A 14029-nucleotide genomic window follows, 5' to 3' on the forward strand; every position below is an offset into this window, starting at 1 on the left:
CAAGACGGTATAAGTGTTGTGATGAAACTATTTGTTTGAAATAAATTTCTTTGATTATACAGTTGTAGTGGTTCATTTTTTAAAACCTTTAATTAACAATTGAGAACAATGCACATACAATTACTGCTGTTAACCAACTAATCATCTGAAACTTCCTGGCAGATTAAAACTGTGTGCCAGACCGAGACTCTAACTCAGGACCTTTGCCTTTCGCGGGCAAGTGCTCTACCAACTGAGCTACCGAAGCACTCACAGCTTTACTTCTGCCAGTACCTCGTCTCCTACCTTCCAAACTTTGCAGAAGCTCTCCTGCGATACAGTTTTAATCTTCCAGGAAGTTTCATATCAGCGCACACTCCGCTGCACAGTGAAAATCTCATTCTGGAAACTAATCATCTGCTCACACAGACAACACACCATCACTTCATCAGTCAATTACAGTGTCACAGCAATGCGGCCACAGCGTGGCAGCAACCTGAAACAGAGCACTCGACACAAAGTATTCTGAACGGTACCGACATTTAATGCTCGGTACTCGGGGGTCGGCGGCCAACTTGTCGCACCCTTATTACAGCTAGTCTATCGGATGCTCAGGACATACTAATTTATGTACAATTAATAATAAGGTCGGTACATATGCAGCCCTAGGTGTCATCCCACAATGTCAGTACTGGCCCTCGAGTAAATAAGTGGTCAGTTGTGAGTTCTTTCTGCAAGAACTTTCTGAAGTCCACTACAAATTTCATTGGGGGACTTGCAATTTTCCATCATACGTAAATGTGTCCATAACACAGTGAAGGATATAAGTAAAGGTTTTACCTCAGCTGCACCAGGCATCTCAGCTTCCACGGTGACTGGCTTCCGCTGGCGCTGCTGCCTTAAATATTTACTGCCAGCATCAACTAGAACAGAATAGATAACACATCACTCTACTATCTGAATTGGATTTCCCATTAAGTCAGTCTGTATGGATACAAAGGAAATCACCATATCCAACAGTGGAGGTGTCTTCTGGAACAACAGATACAACCATAATACTGTCAGAATATCCTACATGCAACACTTCTCTAAAAACACGATTTTTTTCCAATCTGAGGATGTAACAAGCAACTCGCTAAACATATGGCTGCTTCTGGGTTTCATTCCCGGTTAGGAAAGCAGATTACTCTGTTACGACAGTGAGCACTCAGTGTTGTGTGGCCAAATGAAAGTGCTGTTCCAATAAACAAGCAGCAAGCTGCCAAAGTCGCGTTAAACTGAAAAGCTCATGCCAGGCAGAAAGAATATAGAACAGTGCCATTAAATGGCAAACAAGTGTCGCACAGCAATGTGTGTGTGATAGGAATGAGGGTCAGGGCGGCATGTATCAAGAGTGGATTAATACAGTACCCAATGGGATATCAGAAGGCAAGGACTTTAAGTACATGTTACATACATTAATACCAACTTTTCATCACGACCAAATGCATTTCTATTTATTTTAAGGCATTTTCAGTGGTCACTGTTAACAGTATGGATTTTCTTGAAATTTTGTTTCTGGGATCATGCACAGTTCTTACCAGGTTGTGGTTGTTTGTGTGTGTGTGTGTGTGTGTGTGTGTGTGTGTGTGTGTGTGTGTGTGTGTGTGTGTGTGTGTGTGTCATTTCTATTAGCTCTCGTCTTTTTACCTACTTGATCCTCTGATAGAAGCAACTACCGAAAAGGCTGCTGCCCCTCTTCAGGAACCACACTCTGTCTGGCCTCTCAGCAGATACCCCTCCGTTGTGGTTGCACCTACAGTACGGCTATCTGTATCACTGAGGCACGCAAGCCTCCCCACCAACGGCAAGGTCTATGGTTCATTAACTGGTAGATTCATATTAATGTAAAAAGTGTGCAATATCGAAAATGGACAAGATCTTCATCCTCCAACAGCCTGTCCAGATTATATTAGTTCATCATGTTTCCTGGCATAAAGAAAGAGAATGTTAAAGGATTTGGAATTACTCAAGGTATACATCAACACGAGACAAAGAAATCATAGAAAAAGAAATCATAGAAACTTAATCTGTATGCTGAGGTAATAACAAATGATCACTATACTGCTTAATGATACTCATACTTATGACAGCTAAATTTCATCGAGTGAATCTGTAAGGAAGCTACTACTTTGAAAATATCTGCTGCCTCCTCCATCACACTGTACAGCTGTTGTTTATCTGCCAGTAGCCGTGTAATATTTACTTGATCATGATGGTATTCTCAAAGAAAATATTTTTTACATCTACTGAGTCCTATTATATTACTTGTCATCCAGCTTTATAAAATACACTGCTACTTGGCATGTGACTAACAGAAGCTTTCAGTCTCTGAAACTAGATATTCAGATAATTTGTAGAAGGAGTGGCTGATCAGAGATGTTTTTTATTTTTGTTTGAATTCCTTGCTGTCAGAGGGGGGATTACTGAATATCTTACCACCAGAATGCATAACTCCATTCTGAATCCTGGACACAAGGAGGAAAAGTTTACATGGAAATTATTTTTGTCTCTTTCACTATGACTGCTTATTACAGTTCATTTGAAAATGACGTTTATTACAAAACAGATTCACATACAGCGACTACGGACTGACGTCGGCAGTGTGTGACACGTGCAAATTTGTGTCAGTGTGGGACTCAAACCCGGATTTCCCACTTATCACCTCAGCCAGTTCTTTTACATGAGCACGCCTCGAGGACCGAGCCGAACTTCCACATGTCACGTAATCACAACCCTAATGCTCACACAGTTTGCAATTCCTGCACAGGGAGACAAATATTATATCATCATTTTAGCCCACTGATGAACAGATACATCACTTATGCTACAGGTGTAATCGGACAGCCAGAGTGATTGAGGCAACTGCTCAAATTAAGCGGGAAATCTGGGTTCGTGGCCCGGTCCAACACAAATTTTCATGTGTCGCAAATAGCTGACAATAATGCACTGTCAAGGACTGCGAATCTCTTTCCTAACGCATTCAAAATTGCTTACTGAATATTACATTTCACACTTCGTTTATTTTAGGTGTACTTCACACAAAATCAACTCTGTAAGACTACTGGGAGTGTAAATCCGCAAAATGAGTCAACACTGTTGTCTATAGGTCAACACAATGAAGGGCATAAACTGAACCGATCTTCTTGATTAGTTTATCTGTATTGATTCCATTTTAACTCATTATTCAGCTGGACCCAAAGGAAATTTACACACTGTGCTTTCAGTGGATGACCATTAATGTCCACTTACGGTTTTTACGTGTAGCCCACACCGGAAGAGACACAAACGTACTGGCAGACGCCCTCTCTCTCGCTTAGAAGCGATTACAGGCGCAGCGAATTACGAGGCACTCACCTCGGTGCAGCAATCAGACAGTGACCTCCGAGATTTATTGGAGCAGCCATCTAGTCTGCAGCTCCGCCGTGTCCACATACTACCGTCAAGTGCGACATTTTACACTGATGTCCTCACACTGAAGCCACGATCATTTGTGACTTAACTTTTAACATGTCTGCTCGAGGGGTCCGAGGTACGACGAATTTGGTTAAACGAACTTTTGTGTTGACAAGTATCAATGAAGACTGTAAAGCACTTGTTCACCAGTGTAATGCCTGTCAGCAGAAAAAGATCACTTGTCACGTAAGTACACTACCCACAGCGCACCTGTCCCCGGCGAATCGACAACGTACGTATCGACACTGTCAGCCTTCACCACCGTCTGAAGAATATACCTATACAGCCTAACTGCCATCGACCACTTCACTTGTCGGCCCAAAGTCTTTCCTGTGGTCGACATCACTGCCTACACAGTCGCAACCACATTCTGTTGTGGACGGATTGCTCGTTTCAGAAAGCCCCTTACAATTGCCACTGACTAGGGCAGGTAGTTTGAATCCTACGCCTTCAAGGCATGCACTGCCCTGTTAAACGTGAAGCGCATCTGAACAACAGGTTACCATTAAGCAGTGAACGGTTTAGCGGAACGTCTGCACTGATTGTTAAAGGTATCCCTTCAGTGTCACAATGTCGGACAGAAACACTGCCGATCGTCGTCCTGCATATCTGAGCGTTTGTCGAGGACAATCTGAAATGTCCAGCAGATCTCGCCTACGACGAACCATTTCGACAGCCCGGTGAGTTCGCTAGCAACGTGTCGGATTCACTTATCGAGACATTGGACTGTCGACAAACTACGCACGCAGATCCGGCAGCTCCGTCTCGTTGCACTGAGAGGTCAACAAGACATCCCACCCTTTCATCTTCACTGACCTGTGCAAACACGACCATTTTTTTTTCTTTTTGCCACAATGCTGTCCGCATACCTCTACAGCCACCGTAAGAGGGACCGTATCCAGTCCTCGGAAACGGTGGCAAAGTGTTTAAGTTTGATGTCATGGGTACACCAACAACTAACTCTGTTGACTGCCTTAAACACGTCTTCTGCACCTTCTCTGATGGTAAGAGCAAATCGCCTTACGGACCGACCACAGACGTGACGGAATTACCCCCCACTCCACCACCAGTCACGGATAAGCCACAAATGGACATCGAACGCTGATCCTGATGCTTCAGCAACAGTAAAGCCTGCTGTTACGCGATCCAGATGCCACATCCACTTTGATCGAAGATACCATTAGCACTCGGGGAGGAGTGATGTAGTGATTATGCATTGTTACATCAAATATATTCAAGACACAAAGTGTTTACACTAAGTGACATTATTGCTGACGTTAATTTATTCTTTGGTTTTTTGTAATTATCGCTTGGACTGATTCTCATTATGTATTGTCTGACTGTTTTGTACCTTTACACCCTATGCTATTAAATGTTGCAATAAAAAACATTTCCTTTAAACTGCAACACTTGTTAGAAATAGCATAACATGAATATTTGGGAGGTTAAGACCTAAACATTAGCTGTGAACCATTCGTAGCCTGTTTAGCAATCAACGGCACTGTGTCTGCTTTGGGCAAGTTTGAACCCTTGATTAGAATGCTCATTTCCTCAGTAAACACCACAGCTTCGAAAGTGTCTGCAGTGTAGTTCAATTTTACCCCTATTTGTTTTATGATGCAAAACACAAGGTCAAGCAGGAATATTTTAATAGTTGAATTTCCATTTACACTGTCTTCTTTACAAGTTCCTCCTCAGAATTCTTCCTGTATTTTGTCTCTAAATGCTACACTTCAGTCATTGCTTACAATTCCGCAATGATTTTTTTATGATGTGCATAAATAACTGACCTATGTATTTAATGGTTAACATCTGACCACTATGCTCTGACAAATCATTGACTATTGGTTTCCTTGTCTGATCAATGTAGTTTGTTGGGACTAACAACTATCTTCAATAGCTATTACACTACGTCCTTCAACTCTTGCAGGGAATTTTACTGTGAAAATAATCCAAAGCTGGATATCAACACTCTGGATGGTCAGTACTATCTGATAAAAAACCTACATTCAAGTATCCACAAACAGTTATTCTTCAGTTAAGTCTGCATAAGCTTATTAGCACTGTTCATAGTTGCCGAGATATTTTCGGTGGGTGGTCTATAAACTGTCAGTGCTACAACCTCGTTTATTTCTTGATCCACGACTGTAGCACAACATTCAAAAAGCTGTTCAATATAATACTCTTTAAACCTAAAGAGCTAAGGTTTTCAACCACTTTTTGAATATACAGCCACTGCCCCCTTCCCTTTTATTAGTTCCATAGCAAATCAGTATGACATTGGCATGCATCTGTCAAGATGGAACTGTTCAATTTTGGTGATTGCCATGTGTTTCTGACACAGAAGTAAGACCTTTCTTCCGATGTTTCACTAGCACTTGCGCCTTATGCACTGTCCTGTTAGACTGCTTAAGAACTACTTAGGATGACCGAATGTTCTTGTCCTCGTCTACAAAGCATACAAGCAGCTGGTGTCAGCTGGACTGATGCAATGACTTGCCATGTCTTCTGGAACTTTTTATTGATTTGGAAGGCTTGACTGTAATCCAGTCGGGACCTAACGTTACTAGCGCAGAAAACGCTATTACCAAATCAGCTAGCAGTTTCTGCTTTTTTTCCAATATCATGTAGCAGTAGTAGTGACAATCACTGAAACTGAAGAAGTGACCATTATCATCATTCCCGATGTAATTTGTATTAAAACATCCCATATGAAAAATTACGCTGACAATCCTTCAATGACAATCAAGATATTTGGCTTAACACTTTGATCACAGGTAACAACCTAATGGGTTTTTAAAACTTATGTAATAAGTAAAATTATTTAGCGGCAATTGCAATACGTACTTTAAATGCATCATATCTACATAACTCGGTAATTATATTTACTTAGGATATAAAATTATTCACTAAAGATAACTTACTAACGGTGAAGAAATAATATTTTTGACCAAATATTACACCCACATGATCAGTAAAGGAAAAATGTTTGATCCTAAATGTAAATAGGTGCAGATTTTACGAGAGATTCAATGTTTACTGCCATAGGAACGGAGGTTAGGTTACATCACATCCCCTACACAAACATTCAATTCGGTTACATTCAGCGGGTCAACAGAAACCTTCGATCTTACTTGTCGGCTTTGACCCGTGACGTAAGCGTGTTGTGGTGTGTGACGTCATTACGGCGCGGAGTTTGTTTTGCGATTGTGGCGTGTTTGTAGATGTCTTGTTTTTGTTTGTGGTGCTCTCTGGTGGTGTGTTCATGGTTTTCGTTTGTTTTAATTTAATGCTCATTGCTGTACGTCGGGTGAGTTTGTTATTGAGTGTATTTGGTTGTGGTTTTTTGTTTTGGAATGGATATGAAAGACCGCCTTAATAGTGTTCGGTTGAGGGCGATGATGGGCGACACAGCGTTAGAACTTATCAAGTTCTTACAACTATTCGGTTTAATCGCCGAAGTTGTTAAGTGTTCTCTTTGCCTTGAGGCGATGAAATTGGTTAAAGTTCCGGCCTCTCGGACCAGCGACGGATACATGTGGTGTTGCCGGAAAGATGGCGTATGGCGTTCTATAAGGCGTGGTACCTGGTTCGAGAAGTCTAGATTGGGCATGCGTGAGATTGTGCTTATTACATATTATTTTTGTTATAGATGCCCACAGAGTTTTTGCGCGTTTGAGACTGGTGTGAGTGAGAGGACTGTTTTAGACTGGTATTCCTTTTGTCGTGAAGTGTGTTCGGAATTTATTAAGTACAGGGGTAAGTTGGGTGGGCATGGGGTGCTTGTGGAGGTGGACGAGTCGCAGTTTGGTAAAAGGAAGTATGGGAGGGGGAAGTCTGTGGCTGGTCTTTGGGTGTGGGGGGCTGTTGTTCACGGGGGTGGGGGTACTGAATGTGTTTTTAGGGTTGTGGAGGGGAGGTCGAAGGCTGAATTAGTGGGGTTAATTGAGGAGTATGTAGAGCCCGGGTCCACAATAGTTTCTGATGCTTTTTCTTCTTATAGGGGGTTGGGTGACAGGGGATTTAATCATTTAGTAGTGAACCACAGTCTAGAATTTAAGAATTATGATACTGGGGCTTGCACTAACACAATTGAGGGGATGTGGGGGGCGGTTAAGTCAGTTCTTGGGAGGGGGAAGAGGCGCTCTTCCAACCTTCAGTCTCATTTAGATGAGTACTGTTGGCGGAAGAGTGTCCCAGAGGCCTATTGCATTTTTCGGGTTTTTTTAAGGGCTGTGGGTAAAATGTATAGGCCGAAAGTGGTTAGTTAGGGTGCATTTGTGTGTGATTGTGGTGGCCAATCTAGTTTCTGGGGCTGGAACTTTTTTGAGGTAAGTTCCGTTTTTTTTGTTTTTGATGTATGTTTTGTGTCAACAGAAATATCTGATCTCACGCGTCGGCTTTGACCCGTGACGTTAGGGACCTACACATTGATCTGTAGCGTAGCACTGAATACGAGGTTAGGTTGGGAGTTTTTTTTTTGGCGGGGGGGGGTGGGGGGGGGGTCAGGTGGGGGCGCAGCCTCCCCCTGCCTGGCCTCGAGTACCACTTGTTTATTATTATCTTTGTTTGCTATCAATGTTAGCAGATTGTTCTTGTGAAACCTTTGTGTCGTTCATGGTCAGGTCAACGGAATTGTTCGATCGTAATTTATGTGATCGCAAGCTGTTGTAGATGTATGTAGGTGTAAGGGAAGTGTTGGTTTTTTAGGTTGGTGTTGGGGGATGTGATCGGTAGGTTCTGTTGAGCTATATAGGTCAATGGAAGTGTTCGATCGTAATTTATGTGATCGGGAGCTGTTGTAGATGTATGTAGGTGTAAGGGAAGTGTTGGTTTTTAAGTTTTGTATTGGGGGATGTGATCGGTAGGTTGTGTTGAGCTACATAGGTCAACGGAAGTGTTCGATCGTAATTTATGTGATCGGGAGCTGTTGTAGATGTATGTAGGTGTAAGGGAAGTGTTGGTTTTTTAGTTTTGTATTGGGGGATGTGATCGGTAGGTTCTGTTGAGCTATATAGGTCAAGGGAAGTGTCCGATTCTGGATAGGAATGTGTTTTTTTTGTATTTGGTCAGTTTTGTAATGTTGATTTATTTCGTTGTATTGCGTGGTTTTGTATGGCGGTCGGTGGCTACATTTGTGTATATTTAGTTTGTCCCTACCCAAAAACCCCTAATTTCCCACGCTTGTCCCGTTAGAGTCATTAGGCTTTTTGTGAAACTTGTGTATTTCAGTGTTTATAATACGTATGCGATGTTTTTATATCTGCCATATTGGAATTATTGTTTATGGTCGTTTCCGCTACATTTGTGACGTCATGGGTCAAAGCCGACGGGTAAGATCGGACGCTTCTGTATTTCCCATTCAGCCATTCAGTTAATAGTTTTATAAAATACTTCAGTTCCACTAATATTTTCGAAACACTAATACATATAAAAAATAAATTATATCGTGGAAAGAAACCTTAAGTTAAACTGACACGTTCCACATCATTACGAAATGTATTTACCATCTATGGAACAAGTCTTATTGTAATGTAATGTAACAATGATGTTGCGGTGTATTCTCACCATTAGACAGATAATCTACATTATAAAAACCTGTAGGCATACGCTTGTTAATAGTACTGTAGCAGTAAATGCACAACAATTAAAATTGGAAACAGCAGCGGCACAAAGATTAATTTAGCTAACCTGGCAAGCAATTCATTAATCTGATATTCCTCAAATGCAGCAATCACGAAGGAAGAATAAGATAGCAATTTTCGTGGTGCATCACAGCCGATTGTGAAATTAGTTATTCACTTGAACACAGAGCGCGCCATTCGTAAATTAACTGCAAACATTTTTACTAGTAATGGGAAATGCCTTTACATTCACTGCCATCAGCCACCACGCCGAGTGTCAACTTTGCGAGTGATTCACGCTTACAATGTCGTGTGAGAGACGTAGTGTGCCGACCTGGCCAAACATCACCTAGACGTATCAGAGACGTGGTATGTTTACCGCTCCGAACAAGCGCAAGTCGTGTGAGAGACGTCGTTCGTCAGCCGTGCCACATGTAAACAGAACATCTCTGACACGTTGCGGAGCTGATCGAGTACACGCGGTATACACAAAGTGTTCGTCGCCGCATTCGAACCTGCCAACATTACAAAAATACTTCCATAATGTTCCCGACGTGTAGCAAACGTGTTCACGGAGAAAGGGAGACATGTGGATTTTTTGACAGCGGCAGTGACAGGGCTAGCGGTGTTTTACCTCCTGTATGAAAACGCTTTAAGCGGCTGGTGATTGAAGATGATACTGATGAAGAAGAGCAAAACTGCCTGCAACAATCAGAGTCGTGGATGTGGCAAAAGGAAGACAATGAACCAACAATCTGGATGTATACGGAAATTCCCGGAATAAAGGAAGCAGCTTTACAGCATGTGAGTACATGCGTAAGAGAATTAGACGTTTTCTATGTAATATTTAATAGTACATTTTGGGAAAACAGCGTAACTGAGACGAATAGATATGCACAAGAGGTACTCAACAATGAACAGAAGAGACAAAAAAATAGACCAGAAGGCTGTAATGAAATAAAAATATACATTGCGCTATGTATAATCATGGCTGAAGTAAGGAAACCATCGATTCAGATGTATTGGTCTAGGAGGGCCGTTATAGAAACGCCAATATTTTGGAAGACGATGCCATTCAGGAGATTTTTGCATCTAGCGAATAACAGTTTTGCCAACAAAACAGATACGCTGTACAAACTAAGGCCAGTCATAGATATGTTCAATCAAAAATTTAAGGAAGTGTACACAATGCAAGAGAATATTTTGGAACAGTGCGCTCAATAGGTATGGAAAGGGGAGGTTGGCAAAGCTTATAGATGACAGTGTAGGTGGGGGTGGTGGGAGCACTCATTGGAAAATTCCGGTACTTGTGGGTGTTAGAGCTGTGCCTTTTTTAGATTGAAGTCAGCTGATAGGTATTCCTGCTTAAGGGAAGTCTCTCTAACAAAGAAACCACTTTCGATAAAGCTTAGGTATCCGATTAATGAGGGAATTAGTATATTTCATCAAAATATACAAGGTATTAAGAGATAAAGTTAGTGAACTGCTTATAGATGTTGACTCTGAAATTATTGGTATATCTGAACACTTCTTAAATAAGGAGATAATTCAGAGGCTTCCTTTACCAGGATACAGGTTGGCTGGCAGCTTTTCTAGGAGCTCTTTGCAGTGTGGGGGAGTAGCCGTGTATGTGAAAAACAGTATCCCATTTGATTCAATTGATGTTTCAAAGAACTGCACTGAAAAGGTGTTTGAATGTTGTGCAGGTGTGGTTAAATTTAGTGGAGCTGAACTTCTTACTGTTGTTATTTATAGATCCCCAGGCTCCGATTTCACAACATTTTTGATAAAGCTAGAGAAGGTTCTTGGTTCACTTTATAGGAAATACAAAAAGTTAGTTATATGAGGTGACTTCAATATTAATTGTATAAGTGATTGTGCAAGGAAAAGGATGCTGGTAGACCTCCTTAATTCATATAATCTTATACAAACCGTATTCTTTCCAACGAGAGTGCAAGGGAACAGTAGAAGAACCATAGACAATATTTTTGTTCATTCCTCATTACTAGAAGGGCATTCTGTTAGCTAAAAGGTGAACGGCCTTTCAGATCATGATGCACAAATTTTAACTCTAAAAGATTTTTGTGCTGCAACACATGTTAAATATGAGTCATCAACTTTTTAGGAAAGCTGATCCAGCCAGTTGCTGTAGAGACCTTTGTAAGCCTTACCAAGGAACAAGAGTGCCAAGATGTTTATAGTGCTGATACAGTAGACGATAAATATAATGCTTTCCTCAAGACTTTTCTTGCGCTCTTTGAAAGTTGCTTTCCATTACAAACAGTATTGTAAGGTGCTTAAAAAATTTATTAGGAAGGCAAAAAGTATGTGGTATGCAGATAGAATAGCTAAGTCTCACGATAAAATTAAAACCATATGGTCATTCGTAAAAGAAGTGGCTGGTCTGCAGAGAGAGGTCGAGGATATAGAATCAGTGCGTAGTGGGAATGTCCGTGTTACTGATAAGTCGCATATATGTACAGTATTTAATAATCACTTTCTGAATATAGCAGGTGAACTAAGTAGAAACCTAATCCCAACAGGGAATCATATAGCGCTCGCAGAAAAAAAGTGTTCCGAGACTGTTACCTGAAATGCTCCTCCATGATACTGACAAGAGGGAGATTGAGTTAATAATTAAATCACAAAAGACCAAGAACTCTCATGGATATGACGGGGTATCTAGCAGAATACTGAAGTATTGTTCTATGTATGCTAGCCCAGTACTTAGCCATATCTAACTTTTCCTTTAGGAGTGGTCGGTTTCCTGACCGATTAAAGTACTCGATAGTGAAGCCACTTTATAAAAAGGGTGACAGGGATAATGTTGACAATTATAGACCTATTTCTATGCCATCGGTGTTTGCTAAAGTTATCGAGAGGGTTGTATATACAATGTTACTGGAGTATTTAAATTCACATAATTTGCTGTCAAATTGGCTTAACAACTGAAAATGCTATATTCTATTTTCTCTGTGAGGTTTTGGATGGATTAAATAGAAGGTTGCGAACGCTAGGTGTTTTCTTTGATTTAACTAAGGCTTTTGACTGTGTTGACCACAAAATATTACTGCAGAAGTTGGACCATTATGGAGTAAGGGGAGTAGCTTACAATTGGTTCACCTCTTACTTTAAGAACAGAAAGCAGAAGGTAATTCTCCGCAATATTGAGAGTGGTAGTGATGTTCAGTCCCAATGGGGCACTGTTAAGTGGGGCGTTCCCCAAGGGTCGGTGCTGGGGCCACTGCTGTTTCTTATTTATATAAATGATATGCCTTCTAGTATTACAGGTGATTCAAAAATATTTCTGTTTGCTGATGACACCAGCTTGGTAGTGAAGGATCTTGTGTGTAATATTGAAACATTATCAAATACTGTAGTTCATGAAATAAGTTCGTGGCTTGTGGAAAATAATTTGATGCTAAATCACAGTAAGACTCAGTTTTTACAGTTTCTAACTAACAATTCAACAAGAACTGATATTTTGATCAGACAGAATGGGCATATTATAAGCGAGACAGAACAGTTCAAGTTCCTAGGCGCTTGGATAGATAGTAAGCTGTTGTGGAAAGCCCATGTTCAGGATCTTGTTCAGAAACTAAATGCAGCTTTATTTACCATTAGAACAGTATCTGAAATAAGTGACAGTTCAACACGAAAAGTAGTCTACTTCGCATATTTTCATACGCTTATGTCGTATGGTATTATAATGTTACTTAAAATCCGTCTTGATTGCAAATTTTTTGTGACGTTAGCATGTGAAAGTTGCTGGATTTGGATGGGTTACTCCTGTAACTGAAATATCAGATGTGAAGATGGTTCTGAATGAACCGAAACCGGTCATATAAATAAAAAATTTGCAATCAAGATGGATTTTAAGAAACATTATAAAATCACTGATTGCTGTTATCCCATAAGACATTATGTCTGTTTGTATGGTATTATTTTTTGGGGTAATTCTTCTGATTCAAAAAGGGTATTTTTGGCTCAAAAACGGACTGTTCGAGCTATATGTGGTGTAAGTTCAAGAACCTCTTGTCGACCCCTATTCAATAGTCTGGGAATTCTGACATTGCCCTCACAGTATATATTTCCTTTAATGTCGTTTGTTGTTAGCAATAGTAGCTTATTCCCAAGAGTTAGCAGCTTTCACTCCGTTAATACTAGGCAGAAATCAAATCTGCATGTAGAATGCACTTCCTTGACTCTTGTGCAGAAAGGAGTGCAGTAATCTGCTGCATCCATTTTCAATAAGCTACCACAAGAACTCAAAAATCTTAGCAGTACCCCAAACACTTTTAAGTCTAAACTGAAGAGTTTACTCATGGCTCACTCCTCCTATTCTGTCGAGGAGCTCCTGGAAGAGCTTGAAATCTCAGCAAAGTGTTGACCCAATGAGTTAGAAATTGCGATGGGGTCCACTAATGCATCATGCATGACAGTGAGCCCAGAGACCAAGGAGAAACTAGGTGTGCCAGATAACCGTCGAATCTGACTCCAAACTTCCGAGGAGGGAGTGAAGGTGGTAAATGAGCTAGTAAAGAAGTCGCAGCTGGCTTTCTTACTATCGCGGATGACGCGACGGCATCGCGCACGAAACTGCTTATAGCGGATACAGTTGGCCAAAGTAGGATGGTGTCTGAAAACGCGAAGAGCACGTCGCCGCTCACGTATTGCGTCACCGCATGCCTCGTTCCACCAAGGAACTGGGGGGCGCCGGAGCAATTCGGAGGTGCGAGGTATTGAACGTTCCGCAGCTGTAAGAATAATGTCTGTAATATGAGTGACCTCATCATTGACGCTAGGACAGTGACGGTCATCGAATGTCGCTAGACACGAAAAAAGTGTCCATTCGGCTTGGGCAAACTTCCAGTGTCGCGGGCGCATATACGGCAGTTGTGGCTGCAATCAAAGGACACATGGAAAGTGGT

The 14029-nt window shown here is 41.2% G+C and overlaps 1 protein-coding gene across 6 annotated transcripts in view; it reads right to left on the bottom strand.

Moving 5' to 3' along the window:
* The window catches only part of LOC126108465 (uncharacterized), a 170789-nt gene that overhangs the window by 88102 nt on the left and 68658 nt on the right, over positions 1 to 14029 (bottom strand). For all 6 annotated transcript variants that reach the window (XM_049913707.1, XM_049913706.1, XM_049913704.1 and 3 more), the window contains one exon: positions 820 to 902. In XM_049913707.1, coding sequence (XP_049769664.1) covers positions 820 to 837 — 18 coding nt within the window. In that variant the 5' untranslated portion in view covers positions 838 to 902. The remainder of the gene's footprint in view (positions 1 to 819; positions 903 to 14029) is intronic.

This window comes from Schistocerca cancellata, chromosome 11, assembly GCF_023864275.1.
Source record: "Schistocerca cancellata isolate TAMUIC-IGC-003103 chromosome 11, iqSchCanc2.1, whole genome shotgun sequence".
NCBI classification, from domain to species: domain Eukaryota; kingdom Metazoa; phylum Arthropoda; class Insecta; order Orthoptera; family Acrididae; genus Schistocerca; species Schistocerca cancellata.